This window comes from Zosterops lateralis, assembly GCF_965231275.1.
Source record: "Zosterops lateralis genome assembly, chromosome: 3".
NCBI lineage: Eukaryota > Metazoa > Chordata > Aves > Passeriformes > Zosteropidae > Zosterops > Zosterops lateralis.
The window spans coordinates 71,827,344-71,848,402 of NC_139764.1; the positions used below are offsets into that span (position 1 = coordinate 71,827,344).

The 21,059-nt window shown below is 33.5% G+C and overlaps 1 protein-coding gene across 1 annotated transcript in view; it reads right to left on the bottom strand.

Annotated features, from left to right (window-relative positions):
• Nucleotides 1-21,059, bottom strand: part of GRIK2 (glutamate ionotropic receptor kainate type subunit 2) — a gene marked incomplete at its 5' end in the record, with an annotated part of 353,559 nt that overhangs the window by 125,711 nt on the left and 206,789 nt on the right. Inside the window, one exon of the mRNA XM_083856634.1 lies at nt 7,895-8,118. Within this exon, the coding sequence (XP_083712760.1) occupies nt 7,895-8,118 (224 nt within the window). The remainder of the gene's footprint in view (nt 1-7,894; nt 8,119-21,059) is intronic.

Sequence of the window (21,059 nt, forward strand, 5' to 3'; positions counted from 1 at the left end):
TATCAGGCACTCTGTAAATTCATACACTGGTGATAATGGAAAAGGCATCAGTCAATCAGGTAACTTGAGCATTTTCAAATTACCACTCACACCCAATTATTAACAAACTCTTTTGGAAACACTGTGGTACCTTCTTGGATTCTTTACCCTATTTCCATTCCAGTAGATCCTTGTGTTCTGCTCTTTAGGTAGGAGAACTACATATCTCATGAGAATGAGGTTTTGCATATCTCATGAGAAAACTGCTACTTTGCATTATGGTGAGAGTTAGTGTTTCCTTCTCCCCACAAATACTACACATGCCAGAGTAAAACACATGAAATAAACTAAACCTAAATTAAACCAAATAAACCTTCTGTCCTCTAACTCCAAAAACATAAGAGGCACTGACCTTTCTCAAAAGGATCATTTTAGCTTTAAAAACATTCAGCTTCATGTAGAGAGAACCCTTCTCTTTAGGCACATCTAATGTTCCATGCTATCATCTGCTAAATCAATATACAAAATGCCAAGTCTAAACTTGTGTTTTCTTTTCTTGCCACATATAGAGGAAGAAACTTTTGACAAAATAGAATTAAATGATCCAATTTCATAAAAACTGAATGTGCAGCACTTTTTCCAGAGACTCAACTTATTTTCAAGCAAGCTACTTTGTAAAAGCAATCCAATATTCTTCCCTTGTACTATATATCCTGCTAATTAGCAAGGGCTTTTAAAAATCAGGATGAACCCCTGCACTGTAAAGAATCTTTCGAAACAAACAAAAAAAAAGTGTTCCACAGATGGTTTCTTACAAGCATGGACTAAGGAATTATTTGTTAATGGATGTTAATACAGTACAAAAAAATCAACAAATCACTGCCCATGGTAGATATGAAACATTATTTTGTGTGATGCCATAGAACTCTTGACAAAACAGCCTTCAGATATTGACTCACTTATGGAAACTGAGTATCCAAAACATTTGAAAACACAAAATAAGGTAGATGACATCTACTTTGCTTTCAGTTAAACCCAATTAGTTGAAGACAGTTACAAGAATTTTATGAAAAATATCACTGTTTTAACTGCAGAGATACTTTCAAAAATAATTTTCAGTGTATGTATGTTTATAGCATTTTAACTTCACCATGGAGTGTGCAAAAATAAAGTCACAGGAAAGTGAGCATGTAAACTCAATTATGAGTGTGTAAGACAGGATTATGTGTGTCTGAAAAGAAATGATAATACAGTGTGGTGTAATATCTTCCAGCATCTCCAAGCTTGTTCTAAAGATGAAGGGAATGCAAATGTAATTACTATACTGTCAGAGGCAGTTAGAAATAATGATTTAGATAAAAAGTGAATGGCATTCAGACAGATGTCTAACAATGAACTCTGTGAAACACAATGAATCAAATAGACCAACTCTAGTCAGTCAAAAATCAAAATAGAAGGCCGCTGAGTACACTCATAATTTCATCAGCTATTCACCAATGAAAACTTAGAAGATTTTACTTAGGTGGTTTATCCAACTGAATCCACTCTAAGAGCTTTAGTGAACACCCTTTAGATCTTAAGATTCAAGATACTGTTGAGATTCAAAAGTCTGTTTAGGATCCTGACATGTTTGGGCAGTGAAATACTCAGTGAAATATGTAAATGATTAACTGAAGCAAAGAAGAATTCACAGAATGAAAAGTAGTTCAACATGACTTTTGAAACAACTTTCCACAGATACCCAAAAATTCTATGAAAGACTGCATAGCAGTGTTCCATCAATATGGACAGGAAATACATGTTTTAGAATATGTATAATAACACCTGTATGTAGGAAGTCATAAAAAAATAAAGTCAGAATGTGTACTTAAGTAAGTGAGAATGAAGAGATTGAGTTGCTGGTAGTAAGAGACACAAAACTCCTTAAGGATGAAACAGAGTTACCATTCAGCACAGCCATTAAAAATACGTACATTCTTGGATAATTAGTAATGAATTGTAGAGCCTTATGATGTCTTCAGAATAATGAGAAAACAAAAAATAACAGAAAGGATGGAGTTTCTAGGCTATCTTCAATTCTAGACAGCATTATTGATACTTCTATACTCTTCATTAACAAAAATTAAAATCTGATTAGGGAAGTCTACAAAGGAATAAGAATTAAGATAAAACATACTGGTGAAGTACCTGGATAAAAAATGCATATTACCAGGTGTTTTCCTTGAGGCAGAAGTGACCAAACCTACTGCTTTCCTAAAATACCTACATCATGAGGGGCAGAAAAAAAAATCAATTTCTTGATGTAAGATCTCTCCAAGTGAATATATTTTTCTTCTTCAATATGCATATAGAGATTTAGCCAATGGGAAGTACCATACTTTTTGTTGGACTGCTAAAGCTGTTGGTTATGATTTTTTCAGCCAACCTCAGTAAAGTCATTTCAGGTTTTTTTTTGCTGGTAGCAGTTTCTTCATCATTTTGATACACAGCAAGTAGTATCTGGGATTTCAAATTAATCTACCACCAATATAGCAAGATTTAGAGAACTGGGGATTTTTACCCCTAAAATGTAAGGAGGTTACATATGTTGAGAAGTTCAAAAGATAAGAAGTTTTCTCTTACTGTGATCTCTAACAGTAATAAAATAGAGGTCATTACATAGATACTGTGCTTGTCTGTAGACTTGTAGACCTCCTGGAAATGTTGTCTCTTCCTGAACAGCTGAAGGAGATTGGAAGCATTCAGAAATGGTTCAAGTGAACCTTGAGGGGTTAGGATGAGGAGTCTATACTTAGTTGCTTATTATTAAACTATGAATTTCACTAACATTAAATTTCTTCTGCAAGAGTCAGAGAGATCAAAGCATTCTTCCAAATGTCAAAATGCAAAGTGAGAGATTGTTGTTTAACTCATTGTTATACACATCCTTCTTTATGCCATACATCCTCATCCAAAACATAGATTTTATAGCACTGATTGTGATCTAAATCATATCTTCTCAATATAATTACAGCATCTAGATGATGACTATGAGAAGGAAATATAATTCCAGGTTTTCTTGCATTTTTTTATATAGAAAAGAGACAGATCATCAAATCTGTATGCTGGCCACAGAAAATTAATTACTCAAATACTATAACTACTTATACAGATTTAGGATAATATAAATGGCATACAGCACAGTAAACCATTTAACCAATTTAAAGCTTGCTTAGAAGTATCTGAGCATATTCGAAATAACATAGAAAAGTCTTGCTCACAAAATTTCCAGTGACTGCTGTCCAGACAAGATGACTTCATTGTTATAATATTTATCATTATAACATTTAGCAGGATAGACTAAGAAAAAACCAAGTTGATAATAATTTGCTTATGAGTGCAAAAAATTAAGATATAAGATATAACTGCTGTGTCTTCTTTATATTACCTCATTTACTGAAACTTCGTTTGAATGTTAGAATTCTAAAATTAAAATTTCTCAGTTCTCATGTTAAGGAGAAGAAATTTAGTTTCAGCAAGTAAGCTTTCCAGAACATTCTCACAAAGAATTTTTTTGGTATAGCAACACAAATGTATCAATAAAAAAAAGCTTAAAAGGTCATCAAAGAGAGAGAAAAATTCTTGTCATGCAATCTGCCAAATACACCAGACAAAAAACTCAGTGTTCCAGAGGCTGGCACAGTTACTTTTTTTCACAGAATAGCATAATTCCAAAGGGAGAATAAGGCAGGAAGTCCTAGCATAAAAAATGTGTTACAAGTAAAGGCAAATAAGCCCTTTAAAATGACAACTCATGATTCAAAATTAGAAATTATGGCAGTGAGCACAATTTAATGTATATTTGCACAATATTCACCGATACTTCAGACAGCTCAATGTAAGAAGCACAAGAGCTCAATAGTGGATAATTATATCCAGGATAGGTTAACTGCTTCACATCTCATCTGTAAAAGTGAAGCATCTTGCTAAGACAGCTGTATCTCCTCTAGTTTTGAAGATAGGTCACTTAAGAGTAAACTTCTTTATGACAGACAGACAGACATGTCCACAGCAAAAAAAAAACCTTACTACACAGAGAAATCCATCAGTGTTCAGGGAATAACTTGATATCCAGTAAATTAGGCATAAAATTATTTTATAAAAATATTTAAGGAATTTAAGGAATTTAGTCTCCAATCTGTGTTTTCAGAAAAGATACAAAAAGACATGGATGTTTAAATTATGCATAAGAGACTCAAAAGTATAATATAATCAAGAAAACCCAGCTGAAGGTTAATTTTGAAGGTATTTATAGAAGACTTATGTAAATAAAACACATTAAGCATTTTTCAAAGCATAAAACTGGTTTTCTTCATATTGCCTACATAGAAAGGGAAGGATCCTCCAGTTACCAACATATAAGATTTTGCAGGTCAAAAATAGGAAGTGTCTTTTTCTTGTACACAGACTGACAGAAAAGAAGGGACAATATGTCCATGAAGTTGACATACAACACTATAAGAAAACAGCATGTTGCTTAGAAGTGGAACAATGGCTTGCAGCAACAGACAGAAATAAAAAATTCCACTAATTGAGATTTTTGATCACACAGATCAGAAAATGTTGTGTAATTGACAGAAGTCCAAAAAACAGTTGGTGTACTTTACTTTGGTCTTAGTTTTCCTTCTAATCATATCCAAACTGTGAAATTAACTGGTATTCTAAATCAAAGAAACTGGTAAAGGCAGAGGGATAAAGGTATGGTATTGAAATGCAACAGGATTTCAGATGACACAAGACACTGCTAACAGACACAAAAATACAATGCTGTCTAGCACCAGAAAGATCTGTAACTGTTGAAAAAAGAGGAAAAAAAATTCTATATGAATTTCTCAGTTCATAGGAAATCAATAATGTCAAGCAGACTGGGTTTAAATATCAGTCATCAGCTCGTATGACAAAGCAAGGGTCTTCCAGAAACTAATCACCCTAACTACTGAGATTCAACAACAGCAACAAACTAGATTAAGAGGTTTTTGTGTCTATAGAGAAAGCACAGTCAAACGATGACAATTAAAGAAAACGCTGTGTACAACACATACAGGTTAATCCTACCCACAACACAAAATCTGTCTGTTCAAAAGTAGAATCATCTTTTTGGAGGGGACTACGAGAGGAAATAAAATAGAAAATCCCTCCAATTAACACATAGATCTTTCCCAACTAGTTGTCTTGTTCAATGTGCAAAGAGTACAGCTCTTTACATATGGCTCTTCAATGCTCCTCCAAATAAAGAAAAGAACTGATATACATTTATATTATATTTCTCTTTCTATGGAAGTATTTTCAGCAATTCATTCTTAAAGATTCTTGAACCTTTTACTAATTTCTTCATCTTTCCTTAAATATCATCATACCACTAATTAATGAGTGAGATCCAAGTGGCACAAAAGAATGGTACGTTCCATTTTCAATGTACCAAGCCCTTACATGTCAACATTGTTTGGAAGATGTGATGAAACAATAACATCACAAAACATTGGACACAAAAATGGGAGGTTTCAATTTTAAAGTAAATATTCTATACTGAACACTCTCATGAGTTGCAATTACAAAACATTGTATCATAATAGACGTACTAAATACTGCTCCAAAGGCACACCTTATTATGAAACACATAATAATTATTATGAAACACTGGTAGTTAACATCCATTATGGAAGGATTGTTATGGAACAGAAATCTTCTTAATAAGGAACTTCACTACCACACATTAAAGTATCTCTCTTTACATGGCAGATAAAGTTTTTGACTTGTATTTGCAAACAGGTCTTTAACTTTTGAATGTTTTCTTTCTTTCTGCTTAGTATTCAGCAGGAAATTCAACTTTTAATTTAGACCTGCTTCCTTTTATGAGCAATAGTATTATGAACATACTATTAAGTCATTCTGCATTATGAATAGAATCTGTGGATTATCTTACATAACCCTACATCTTTTATTTCTAAATGTGTTATCAATATTTGATTGTACCAGTTAAGAAATATTGAAAATGTCTAGATATGAAGGCTGGTATAAATTTATGTCTAAAAAAGATATCTTACACAATTCTACAAAAACCAAATAACTCTGTTCACTTTTATATTTATATGGAATATAAAAAATACACCGTATTGCTTTACAATGAAGATAATTATTCCAATTACATAAGTCAAAAAAATGTTAGGATTATTGGTCTATTATCTGGTGCTTCTATAAAAATAAATATTCCTTCCTGTTCTGCTAGTGAGCTCAAGTGGCCAATATCTTAATTAAAAACAAAACAAAACAAAGTCTTCAAGAAAATCTATCTTTCCAAAAAAGCATGTCAAGGCATATTTTCAAAGCATAAGTAGGAACTCAGCCATACAAATCCTACTAACATTAGTGAGAGCTAGCTGTCAAAAGCCCTGTGCATCATGCTGAATATGTCCTTCAGTGATAACAGTAGGGTTAAAACTTCTGGACATCTGCATAAATATTTTACGTGAGGCATTTCACAAGATAGCAGTTGTGATTTATGCTCAGCTGTGTTTTCAGAGGAATCTGTATGGTAGGAATACCTCAGAAACGATTGTACTTTCTCATTATATAGTCAACTAAAATATAGGAGTCTTTCAAGAATCTTTCAACATAACTTTGTCTCTTTAAAGCAGACTTTTCAAAAAGGTATACAGTAAAGTCTTCCATTACAAAATACATTTTAGTGTTCTCTATATTATTTCAATACTGCATGTACTTCATCTACAGGTGCTAAATTACTTTCAAACTGGCTCCTAAATATATTGCTTTTCCCTAATATAAGAATGATACAACTTCTCCAAAATGAAACACAGAGTATCAAAGACAGATGGAGAATCCTGATACTAAATACAGCACAATAGAAAAAGAAATATATGAAGATTCCTCTGTGAACCACAAAATGAAATCACAGACATCTCAAGGCTGAAGTGAGATTTCATTATCAACTCAAACAAAAAGACCCCATATTCTTAAAGAGATAAAACTGTATATAGTTTATATACATTTGATTTTAAAAAATGGAAATTACAAGTGGAAAAGAGATTACATACTATGTTCTGACATTTTTTCTTTTGTTGTAATCACAAAAGCCAAAGTTGCATGTAATTCTGTATTTATGTGAGCATCTGAACTCAGCCCTAATGAGTTAAGAAGGAAAAGGGGATATTTTTTTGAATATTGGGATTTTTTGACAAAATATGTTTTTCTACTTATTTGGACTGAAAAAAACAGATAAAATGGTGAGCCCTGTATACCAAATCAATTTAAAATTTAAGAAGAGATGTATTGAGTTCCTTAACTGCAAAAGCTCAGCTAAGCTTCCGAAAACATTCCACTCAGAGACATTAAATTCTGTTAAGTATCTCAGAAATTTCACCTAGCACAAAATTAAAAAATAAGTATTCAAAGATACTAATCAAAGATACTAATCTACACAAACTGTTTTGCAACTGGTAGAGGCCCAGTTTTGGCATCTAAAATTAACATGGACAGCTAAGTACTCAAATTGAGATTGATCACCACAGCATAAAAACAAATCCCGGTAACAAAATGAAACGTAAACCCTGGATTTCTAAATGCAGACTCATTGGGAAAAGATATTTTGAAAACTTTCTAGTGTCTCTATATTTGTAAATTAAAGAAGAAACCTAGCCTGCATACTGAAGACTTAGGGAAAAAGTCTGGTAACAAACTGGAGACTTAGTATGGCAGTGGAGAATATTAATAGTGAGAACCCTCATCATTATTCTTCTGTAAATCATGAAGTTTAAATATAGGAGTATGAAAGTAAGAAAATTTTTGTGACTTTTGACAATTATTAGTAAGAAAAAAATGGTAACAATTGCCAAAAAAATCACAAAAGTTGACATGTTACCTGGCTATGACAAAGAGCACACAACTGACACCCAAGTAAGCCAGCAGAATATACATCCAGATATCAGGGGAGAGAGGATTCAGGAAGGAGAAGACGCCCGGGTTTGTACCATTGGGCTTGCGGTACAAAATACTTATTCCAAGAGTCATAAAGGGCTTGGAAAAGTCGATGACCTTCTCACGAACATAGGTAATTGCCAATGGTGCAACTGCAAGGTCAGCTTTCTGTTAACAGAAAGACAAAAAGAGAAAAAGGCTGTAAGTCAGAAGAAACAGGCTGAAGCAGACAATTAGATAATGCAAAACACAAACTTTGTATGGAGGATGTTTGTTCTTGCAGTAGGTTGCCTGAAATTTAAAACTCTCTTCTCCCTGTAAGTAAGGTAACAGATTTATTCTACTTCCTCTTTGCTAAACTGACACAGCATTTAGAAAAAATTGAAAGCACTAATACAGGGATACAAGTGAAGAAAAATACTGTATCTTGCAGAAAACATGAACATCCATTATCACATACTTTAAAACTTTATTAATTGTGCATTTCAACATATGTCTTCTCTTTGTCACTCTTTCACTGTGTTCTTTAGAAGCAAATATATTTGGGAAGCAGATATGAATATGCTAGTAGAAGTGCTGGGAAGGGGCCAGGAGGCAATTCTCCATATTTTAGGATAAAATGGTACAAAATGAAGACTAGTTTAAAACTGAAAATGCTACACCTGCAAGGTTGCTGAGGATGTTCTAACAAAGTACAACTGTAGTGGGAATCACTACAAAATCACTACAAAACTTACAGATAGCTATTAATAAATTGGACTATTCAAAATGAAATCATCAATTGAGTGCATTTTGTCAATTAACATTTAGTTTTAGTTATTATAGAAGTAATTCATAGGAGGTTAGTAAATGGCCTATGCTATCCTTTTAATCAAACTCTAATGGAAAACAGAGTCACAAAAAATCTACTAAATCTACTTCTTAATCTCTGTCAACAACTTTTGGAAAACCCCACTGTGCATGTATGTATGTGTACGTGTGTGTATGTGCACATAAGAGGAAAGTTCAGAGCAAGAAAGTTCACAGTATAAGACCTGGAAGGCTATAAACTATAAACTAAGACTATAAGAATTCCTTATAAACCACACATAAATAAAGGTATGTAATGGCAGAAACGGTATAGCTACCATGGAATACTGTTACCCAAGTAACATATCCAAGTAACATAGTTGCAAAATATACCATTTTCAGAACACCTGTTTTAAGATACAGAAATATGATTCCTAATAAAATAAATTCATACATTTATGTACTTTTTGCTCATTTGGTATTATGTATACTCAAAATTCCAAGCAATGTAGCATTTCAGTGTTCCCTTTAATTTTTATTTTCTCACCTTACACAAAATTCTTCAATGGTCTATTCTTGTTACAAGCATTTATATAATTAGATCTACTGTAGTCAGTTACAATGTTAAACTCTGTTGGCACTGTTCATTTGATTTGGTAAGGGTTTACTGGTCAAAAAAATTACATGCATTTCATTTCCATTGGTATTAAGAACTTCTAGATATTAATCAAAACAGCAAGGCTTAATTCCACAGTGGATGACTTTTTATGGATTGCATATTATTGATGATATTCCAGCTGATGTAGAAAGAAAATGTTAAAGTAAGAAACTAAAAGTAATTTGAATTAAAAGTTATAGGTCAACATGTGAAGTGTGAAGTTTGCAAAACAAAACAACCCAAGTTATTAGTTTGTGAGGCAAGTACAGAGCTTAACCTGAGAGTCTGAAGAAGGCAACTGACTAGAAATTGTCAGGAGATTGCAGCTTCTCAAAGACAGAGAAATTAGATCTTTTGGAAGGCTATTGGTAGATGTGAATTTTGGTCTTATTATATTAACAGAACCTTAATGAATAAAAAATAACTTAGTTTAATAAATACCATAGAAAATCCAACCCTTGGTCATTAGATGGAAACAAAACCATGTACAAATGAATATAGCTTGTAACTATCTCTAGTGGAGCCAAGTTGCAGAGAAAATAAGAGAAATAAATGATGGAGAAATAATATGTCTCATACGACAGAACAGAACAGATATCCCAGCCTGAGAGGACAGATACACATAATTTATACAAAATTGATACAAAATTTTATGCACAAATTTATACACATAACTTGAAATCTCAAGATTCTCTTAAGAGCTGAGTAACTCTGTTTCATTTTCTTCATCTAGAATACTACCATAAGAAAAATTAAGCATCTACAAAGAAAAATAAATTGTCCAGAGTCTTTAATAAATGAGGAAATTACTAACTTAATAATGTAATGCTACCACATGCAATTTTGTTAATATCTTTATTAGGGCCAAGTTTCCAGAAGTGCAGTACCAGTTTCTACCACACTCAGCTATAATGAAGGAGAGAGGAATATACAAGGAAGAGAGTACTTTTTAGTTTACTTCTAGAGATGAAGAGGGAAGGAATGGTGCAAAAATAGTATTTTATCAGTCAAAATTTAACAATATTAATAATTAATATATCCTAAAATGGCTTTTTGATAAGTTCCATAACAAAGAATATTTGTCTCACTTGGCAGTGATCAATGATTCCATTTTTTTATAGTGAATGTATGCATGCTTCTATTCTTTAAATTAATAAAAATATATGTCTATCTGAAAACACAATCCATAATAACACTTACTCTTTCTTGAGATAAAAGAATTTTTTATGACAGGATTGGTGAGGTAAGTAAGCTAGTTGCTGCAAAAAAAAAATTCTGCACCAACTGAAGGTTATAATAGTGATTAGAAACAGTCTGACAAGGACATTCCAACATGAGGCACAGTCCTGAGCAAAATGGAGTTGTACAGACTAGTGCTAGAGGACTGCACTCCAGATAATGTGGTGTGGTTGTGCATCCTCTCTCTTCCTCCCCACTCCACCCCTCAGGAACTCAGGAGCTCCTGACAAACCTGGACCAAGACAGCTGAGCAGTGAAGCACCCCCTTGATCATAACAGTAAGGCAGTAAAGCATCCCTTGAAAGTACTAGAAGCTCATCCATGATACAGGTAGGAACAACCCTGACCATATGACCTTCTTGACCAAGGTGGGGAAAAGGATAAGCATTCACACATGTATAAAGCTTCCCTGTTTTGCTACCATGTGCCGTTGTACGATACTCATTCACCAACAACTCAGGTATCCTTGATTTATTTCTGATACAGAAGTGCCTAAGGAAGGCTGAAGTTGTCCTCCTTTGCTTCTTTCACTTGCATTTTACTTTACTTATTCACTGACTATTTTACATAAAGTAGTATTCAAAGAAAAAAAGGGAGGACACTTTTTTCATTTGTACAGGGCTGAAATTTGGTACATAACTTCTAAGAAGAGAGATTTTAGAATTATACTGAATTCAATCTATGTTTGCAGCAACAAATAACTTCAGCAAGAAATCTGCACATTAATGTTGAATAGTGTATAGCCATAGTATGCACAGAAAGTTGGTATTTGCAGAAATTGGTGTTTTTCTGTGAAAATTAACTCTATAAAACCCAGAGAAATAATCACAATAATTCTGGGGGAAATATAATTTTGAAATTATTTCATAGCTTCTACTAATAACACCAGGGAAAGGAATAACAAACATGGATTGAATTTCCTTTTGCTGATAATTTTCTGAAAAGCTCTTGTCTCACATATTTTGTTAAAAGAATGAAGAATTTAAAAACAATTTAGACACAGGAACAATAAAATGGCTAAAAGCTCTTTTTTGTTAGATTCCACAGTGACACAATATTCCACCATAATAATTGAGGGTTTTAGCCAATGTAAATGGAGTCTTCTGGTAAAAATTTTGCTCCTAACATTTTGCATTGATTTAGCAACCATTAATGTTTATACTAAAAATGCAAAGGGAATCATACACTATCGATTCTCAGTTGTTTATTCAGTCAATCAGTACAATCATATTGTAATTATATAATATACACAAAACTACACATACACTGAAAACACATTTAAGTAATTTTATTTCTCTACAGGCAGCAATGCACTTATTGCCTGTAATTATTCTTGAAAATAAAGGAACTTGGCTTTTTTAAAAAGGAAAATTTCATAAAGCTTTTATTTAATCCACTATGTTTCCTCAGCCAAAGACCCTAAGTCAATATGTAAACTTCTTCAGCCACCCCAAAGTTTTGAGACTGTTAACCTGAGTTGAATTTCAGTTACCTTCCCTTTGGAGAAAATGCACCTCCAAGATAAAAGAGGAAGGCTAAAGCACAGCTTCAATTCTTTAAACCTGTCTAACACTCCTAATGCACAGAGACTTTATGCATTATTCCTGTTCACAGAAGTGCATTTCCCTGCCACTTATTTGAAAAGATAAGATCTGTAATTTGCTTTTAAGCTTACAGTCTATCCTAAACTGCCTTATTCATGCTGCTATGTTATAGAAAATTTTATACCCCACAAGAATTTTTTGGTCTTGTCACAAGATCTTCATTTCCTTTGAAACCACTAGGAACTTATTAAGGCTTTATTGCTATTTTTATTTTAACTAACCACTTACATTACTTTGACAGAAATGGCTTCTCTACTACATTTCACAGGATCATAGTACAATTCAAGTGGGGAGAGATCAGGAGGTCTCTAGTGCAATTTTCTGTTCAAAGCCTCTACATGGATGAGACCAGTTTGCTCTGCATTTTACCCAGTCAGTGTTGAAAATCTCCAAGGAAGGTGACTGCATGACATTTCTGGATTAGCCAGTCCACTGCTTGTCTATACACATAGTGAAAAAAATTTTACAGACAAGCAGCAGAGCAGGCTGGTTAGAGAGGTTATACAATTTCCACCCTTGGAGGTTTGCAATTTATTCTTGTTGCCGTTGGTCTTCCTGACAGGCTTCTCTCTGAAAAGCCCAAATGAAGCTTCTTGGTAACCTCCTCACAGGTCCTGGAAAGTTGCTACTAGAAATTCTTGCCTTTGACAAATGTGAGTAACATACCATTAAGTTAAAAAAAAAAAAAAAAAAAAAAAAAAAAAAAAAAAAAAAACACCAAAAAAAAAAAAAAAAAAACCACCACCAGATTTGATAGCTGAATTTAGATGTCATAACTTCTTATTTATGGGATCCTGATAGGTATAATTTAAACTTAATTTCTAATAATACCCCGTATAGATGGAACAGTAGCAGTTGCGACTTTATTAACATAATAAAGTACTTTGACATAAGAAAGTGACATGATGACAGTTTCAATAGATATTGGCTCACTTAACACATATATTTGTAAGTGCTGAGGTGCTTCTCAGTATTTGTTCAGCAACAAAAAGTCACTGGAAGACAGGTGGTTTACTCAGATATATTTCATTGACACTACTATTACACAGTGGTTTCATTTCATTAGACCCTCTTGTAGCAGCATGGCTAATTCTTTTCTTAGCAAAGTCTTGCACAGTAGTAACTAAGGGTTTTTTTCTACTCTCCCTTTAGAGGAGATCTTGATCTAGAAGTCAACAAGAGCATTTACTTAGATTTAGACTTTTTTTAAAGGCAAAAGTTTTTGTAGAGAAAATTTGCATTCTGTCCACTACCATAGAAACAATTTTCTGTATGAATTCAACTAGACAAAACTGAAATGTATGGAATGCATGGAATCCTTGCAATTCCAATGAGTCAATTCTCATTTGCCTATGCCAGTATGGATAAGATTTAATAGCTGAATAGATGTAATATAAGCACTCATTAAAAATAGATATAGTTTCTGTCTGTTGATTTATAATACACTTTCACTAAAGTATTTTGCACTAACTTCAGTCTAATCAACAGGTAAGCAAATTGTACATAGAAGGATTAGAGGCAGTAGACCATGACACTATATGTAGCAGATGGGTGACTATTCATTTCAACAGTAAAAAAAGATCCGTATCATTTCATTTCAAGAATTTTGTACAAAGATTTCTTCTAATTATAAGAGCAGGATTCATATACCCCCAGGAAGAGGAAATTGTCAAAGACATTTACAAGACTGTGTGATACTGTGGCTCAGAATTCAGGAAAGGCAAACTCTCCCATTAAGAAAAAAAATAAGAGTAGTTACATTAAAAATGTTTCAGTTCTTCTTTGCTGTTTTAAACACTCTAACATTGTGCTTTTTACTAGATATGTTTACCAAATATTAAAATTATTGGACCATGCTGAAGCACACCTTCTTGAAATAAAGTACACATATAACATTGATTCCTCTTTTGCACCTAATATTTTTATTGCTATATTTTCCAGATTTACTGCAACTTGCTGGAAGTGTTGGGGATTTTTTCCATTTGCTAACCAGCTGTCACCTAGAATTTCAGTTCCTGAACTCAGGACAGAAAAAATCTTACATATTTTAATTTTGACATAATTTCTGTTCTCAAATGGATGGACTTTTATCAAATTGTTTCAGTGAACTCACTTCATCATACAATAAAGTTGACTTGTGTCAAATTTGACTTAATCCCATTTTTCTGTATTACTGTCATCTGCAATTTTTCACAATGGAATCAAAATGATTAATAACATTTTAGCATATCATTTGGATGGAAGTACATCACTGCAGGATATGCCATCTCTTATTGATTAACAATACCCAATTAACATTTTTTTGTAATCTATAATTTCATCCTCTTAATTAATTACTGGAGTAAAACTTACTAATATTGGCAAAATCAGCCTCCTGTGCACTCATCCCCCTCACTTGCATTTTCATGAAGGCATCACAATGCACACTCTGGAATTCTCAATTAATCATTAGATTCCAGGGTCTTAGACTTAAATGAATTTGATCATTATTATAAACAATCAAAAATAGGTTCTTTTAGAAAAGTCTATCAAACATTAAATAAAACCAGAAATTATTTTATATTGTGTATATTCTCAAAACCTCATATCATAAAATGTTTCACATGTCCCATAATTATTAAAACATGACTAATATAGTAAAGATTATATTTAAAAATATGGTCACAAATCTAAAAAAGAAAAATATTAGCAGTATTTTTATGCACTAGATCCTAATTTAGTTCTGTTCTGCACAGTGTATATATAAGCTAGCTCATTTGAAAAGCTTGTTACTTTTATTTAAATTGAATAAAGCTTATCCAGGCTCTAGGCATTATTTAAGTACTAAAGATACCAGGACAAACTTATTAGCAATCAGCTTTATTAAAATAAAATGTAAATCCTAAGGATGAAATCTATGGTGGCGGAGTTAAAATTTTTCTGATATTTATAAGATGAAATGTATGAAACCCTTTAAAATTTCATTGCTGTTATAATTTATTCCTTAAGTGAAATTTTGCTTCATTCTAAAAGGCAAGGGTGAACAGAGAAATACAAATACTTAATGAATAAGAACACACAATGTAACAAGAAAAAACATGATCTGCAAGACAGGCAGATGGAGACAAATTCCAGTCTAACTACTGCCCAGTTAGAAAGTCGATGGAGAGTTAAGTAACATTATCTATGTTACTAGAACCTCATGAAGTTCAACAGGGTCAAGTGCAAGGTCCTGCATCTTGGTCAGGGCAATCCCAAGCACAAGTACAGGCTGGGCAGAGAGTGGATCCTGGACTAGCCCTGATGAGATGGGCTTTGGAGGTGTTTGTGGACCAAAAGCTCAGTGTGACCCAGCAATGTGTGCTTGAAGGTAACCCATAAGGCCAACGGCATCCTGAGCCGCACCTGTAGAAGTGTGACTGCGAGAGTGAGGTGATTCTGCCCCTCTACTCTGCTCTTGTGAGTGCCCCAGCTGGAGAATTGCATTCAGATCTGGGGTCCCCAGCACAAAAGAACCTGTTGTAACAAGTTGAGTGGAGAGCCAGTAAATTGATCAGAGAGCTTAAGCAGCTCTTCTATGGAGACAGGCTGATATGAGAGAGCAGGGCTGTTCAGACCGGGGAAGAGGCAACTTTGGGGAGACCTTACAGAACCTTCCAGTACCTCAAGGGGGCCTACAAGAAGGATGGAGAGGAACTGTCACAAGGGTATGTAGTGATAGGACATGGGGGAATGACCTGAAAATGAAGGAGGGTAGGTGAGGATTCGATATTAGGAAGAAATTCTTTACTGTGAGGGTGGTGAGGGACTGAAACAAATTGCCCAGAGAAATTGTGGATCCCCATCCATGGAGCTGTTCTAGGCTAGGTTGGATGGAGCTCTGAGTAACCTGATTTAGTGGAAGGTTCCCTGCCATTGGCAGAGGGTTCGGAACTTGATGGTCTTTAAAGTTCCTTCCAGCCCAAATCTTCCACAATTACTTGATCTTTACTGAATTATTATTTTGGCAATCCTTGATGTCTACTCAGCACTCAATGAGACAAGTCGATGGTGGGTTGATGGGTCCAGGCCCAAGCTGGTACAGGAGAAGCAGGAACATACTAGAATGAATACAGCAAAGAGCTATGGAGATTACTAAAGTATTGTAGTACCTGCTGTATGAGAACACACTTGAGAGACCTGTGACCAGTTGGCTAGGAGAAGGCACAGTGAGTCCACTGAATGAATACAAATAACTGAAGGGAAAGGGGAAGCAAGGATGATTGATCCAGAATCTTCTCAGTGGTACCTAGTGAAAGAGCTAATGGGCAGAAAATGAAATGCAGGAAAATTGATTTAAGGAGATAAACCCCACCTTTCCATTTTAGGAATATTCAAACACTGCAGAAAGTTGCCCTAAAGAAGTAATGAAGTGTCCATCCCCAGGAACAGACAGAATTTGATAGAACATGGCCCTTGGCAACCTCCCGTAGCTGACCATGCTTGGATGAGATGATATCTAGGGTCAGTTTTTGACCTCAACAATTCTTTAATTCTGTAGTGTAAGCAATTTCTCTTTCCATTTCTTTAAACTCATCTGTGTAACAAAATTGCAGTTTTATTTCTATTCTGGCTGCAGACAAAATTTGCAACTAGTGAAACTAAGCTTGGCATATAGTCTCCTGGTTTCCCAACAATATTACAATATTCCCATGTTATGCTACAAGTAATAGATAAAAAAGATAAAATCCTTTTTTACAATTATGAAGAAAATTAGAAACTGCTCAAATTTCTAAGCTTCTATGGCTCCTTCAGCAAAATTTTAATAGCAACAGAATTACTCCAGAAAAGAGCAGTGACGTGTTTCTTTAGTGGCTTTTTCTAACTGAACTGTCTTTTCTTTGTTATTACACCATAGCAATAATATAAGTGTAGATCTTAACCTAGTTTTTTGCTTTTACATTTTGGAATTACAAAATATTACAATATGTCAATAGACTTTTTGAGGGCCAGAAGGATCACTTTAAACCTAACCTGAAGTTCATAAGACATGGGAGAGACAAGGCTGAATGCTACACATGGTATTTGAAATAGTTCAATTATTTTTCTATCCAGAAAAATTAAGTTTAAATACTAATAAAGATAATCATTTGCCATGAATTTCAAGAACGACTTTTGATACATTTTTGCCAAGACACTTATTTTAGAATAAGTGTAGCATTTTTTACAATACTGAGCCGTAAAACAAAAAAAAAAATCTAGCAAAATACAAATGTTTTTCAGTAACAATCTATTTTCCATTCTACAAATGAATCAGTAATGGATTACTGTAAACATTTCTAAAGCAGAGAAAGAAGTAAAAAAACTTCCTTCAAGTTTAATATGTTTTGTTTTTTGAAATTTGTCTTTATAACCTTAAAAGAAAGCTTTTAATCATTTATGTCACGTTACATGGTTTTTATAAATAAATTATCTCAGTACATCATTTTTTTAATCCAATATCCTGAGTGAAAAAGCTCTAACAGGTCTGTACACTATTTCACAATTTCATTTGGCATTTCATGAGTACCCCACCCCACAGGATCACATAAAAATATATAACCATTCTTTACAAGCAGCTACACACAATCATATGCATATGATATCCACATGTGTATCTATGTGTGCATATGCATTTGTTTCACACTAGCATACTTTCTCAGAAAGAAATGTTACTTATCTTTGAAAGTCACCACACATTACTGGCCCTCAAATTTGGGCCTTCAGAAGTCAGGAAATAACAAAATAAAAATTGACTGTGCATATCAATTTAACATATGGAGACAAAGTAACATGATTTTCTGCCTAAGACACACACAATCATTTTCATTTCATGTGTTTTGGACTTATATAAGGCTGCACCCACTGTCTTTTTTTAAACTCCGAATCTTTGATACTTGTATAATTTTCTTTAATGGTTGAATTATTTACAATGCCCTGAGAATGACAGATCAGACTTGATACTTTCCAGTTCCACAAACAGTATGGATGACATGCTTAGATCATCATTCCCAGAGACACATCCTGAATACAAGCACATCCTGAAACTCTTTTACCAAAATGGTGTTTCCATGAAAATTGACATACTTGAGGTTTCCACAGTCCCTCCTTCCTATCTTCCATGAAACGTTCACTTTGAAATATGTTGAAATTCTTTGGATATGAGTAAAAGACAAATTGCAGGATTATTAATAATCTCTAAAAAAAAGGGATAAGACCCAATGGAAATTAACTCTGCTATTAGAGAATTCTATTTTTCTCATGTACTTTGCTTCAGCAGGCATACACATAGAAACAAAAATCTCAATGTTATTTTCTACCATTCTGTACTATCATTATAACAACAAAAGTAAAAGATCAGATAAAGGCATGAGGATATGAAAAATGTAATACTTTTATGAATACAGCCCTAATCCTGGATCCAATAAGTTCCTAATCATTACTGTAGGCATAGATGATTCCTGAGCTAAAGCATTATTGTTTGGAGTTTCATCTGAAAAACTTAATGCCACTGCTTTAATTGGCTATGATTCACTTTGCTGGCAGCACAGCGAAAGTTAATTACAACTATTTGCTGTACAATATTTCTCTGTAACTGAAAACTAATCATTGTATAAACACAAGTGCATTAGCCAGGGATGTCCATAATGTCCTAAATGTAAAAGAACAATAAATAGGCATATTGCAGCAAACAAGAAGGCAATATTCACTTACTCTTAGTGTCAAGAAATTTCAAATAGACTACCCCTGGAGTACAGATCTCCAGAAAAAAACCCCACACATCTCAGAGCACTTAAAAGACCCTACTGTCAAAGTCCCCTGCCACCTTTGGTGTCAAATCACTGAGAATGTAGTTTAAATCTTTCATCCAGTTTCCTTGGGAAACGTAGGATGTGATTAGCTCAAAAAATCGTGGATTAACATTTATAGCCCTTTAGAAAAATTTTATACTTTATTATTCTCTATGCTTTACTGTAATATTAGAAATTTCCTGGGCCCTGATATACTAAATGCAGACTGTCTGGAAGTTCTTTGGAAAGCAAATTGTTCACTTAAAACTGCTATTATATTGGAATCTGCATCTTCATCTGTCCTTTACTTGAAATCAATAACAATTTAATAGGGAATTCATATATACACATATATGTTCCTTACTGAATTAACACATAGTTTTGCAGACTTGGTCTAAACTTCTGGATTAGGATTTCTTTTGTATATTAGATTACTGACCTTTTTTTTTTCCCCATTTCCCTGGAATTTTTTTGTGGATTTATGCATCTCTACCTGAAGTTTACTTTCTGCATAACTTATGCTGAGTTAGGATGTTTGCACATTTTTCCATGGAATATCATACATAACCTTCATTAGAGAGTGACAAAGTAGCCATGAAAACTGTCTTCTTCTTGTGAGCATAGAGATGAATGTTTGGTGTTGGTTTGAAATGAAATTGTATTGTCATGTGGAAGACCATCACTTTGATCTTTTTACTTCAAAACAAACAAGCAAAAAAGGAAGAGAAGGTGCATAGTATGGCATATTTGAGTGAATTACTTTGATAAATTCAGACATGAAAAATATTTGAAGAGAGGTTTTGTGAGTATGAATATATACAGTTTGCTTTAAGTGGAAAACGGGATCTCAAGCAACAGAAGAGATATGACTAGTTGCTTTTCAGAGACACACTGATGCTTATTCAGCTTGGGACAAATTACTTTGGAAATAAAAGGTCAAAGCACTTGAAGCTGTGGATTAATGAATTAGCAATCAGACTGAAAAGCACTAAAAGGACAAGTGATATTTTCTAGCATATTAGAAATTATCATAAGACATTATCCTATGACCCCAAGACATGTTTACAGAAATAAAATGCTACTTTAATGAGGAAGGAAAACACGCAAACAATAAAAACTGGAAGCCAATATGAATATTTAAAACAGTAAAAACACACATGAAATGTATGTTACAGGCACTTAACAATTAAAGAGTCATGTATGCTATATCGGAATGCAGCATGACTGGAAGAAATTGGAATATATTTTTAAATATTAATAATGCAAATGCGTAGCTTTATTTAAAGAGATGGTTGTGCTGGACTTCCTATACAGCTTAATAAATGTAACTAATAATGATTACTGGAAATTCAGAGACAAGAGCTTCAGCATAGAATAGCAATGCTTAATCTGCAAGGAAAATAAATAAATACTCAAGATAAAAAATGCACTGAAAAGAGATGGCTTTCAAATAGCTAAACAGAAAAACAGGGAAAGAGCTAAATTATAAACAAAACATAAAAAAAGCTGAAAATACAAACAGATAATGAAAATAAAACTGAAATTCAACAGCAGCATTTATTTTATTATACATTATTTTATTTTACAGAGACAACAGGAAAAAGTGAATTGTGTCTTATTTTTTTAGGAGAGTAAGTAAAAATAAAATAAAATAAAACGCCAAGATACTAGAAAAACAACATTAAAACAGGGTTAGTGGAAGTCAGTAGTCATTCAGTTTACCATCTATCTATATTCACCAGAGCTGCTGGTTCAAGCAACAATAGCTGAACTGCAGACTTGCCAAAATACTGTGTTGTTTATGGTCTATTACTCCTCAAAGCATCACTTTCCAAAAGCATCACAGATAAAATTTACTATATGTAGAAAACTTTTAGCATGAGTGAAACTTTCATCATATGACACCTGAGATGCAGGTTCTAGTTCCACTAATAAAATGAGGAAAATCATGAAGCAGATATGGTGCTTTAAAGAGCACTGATAGTCCATAGATGTTATTGTTCAGCTCATTTAATGATGATGAAAAGAAAA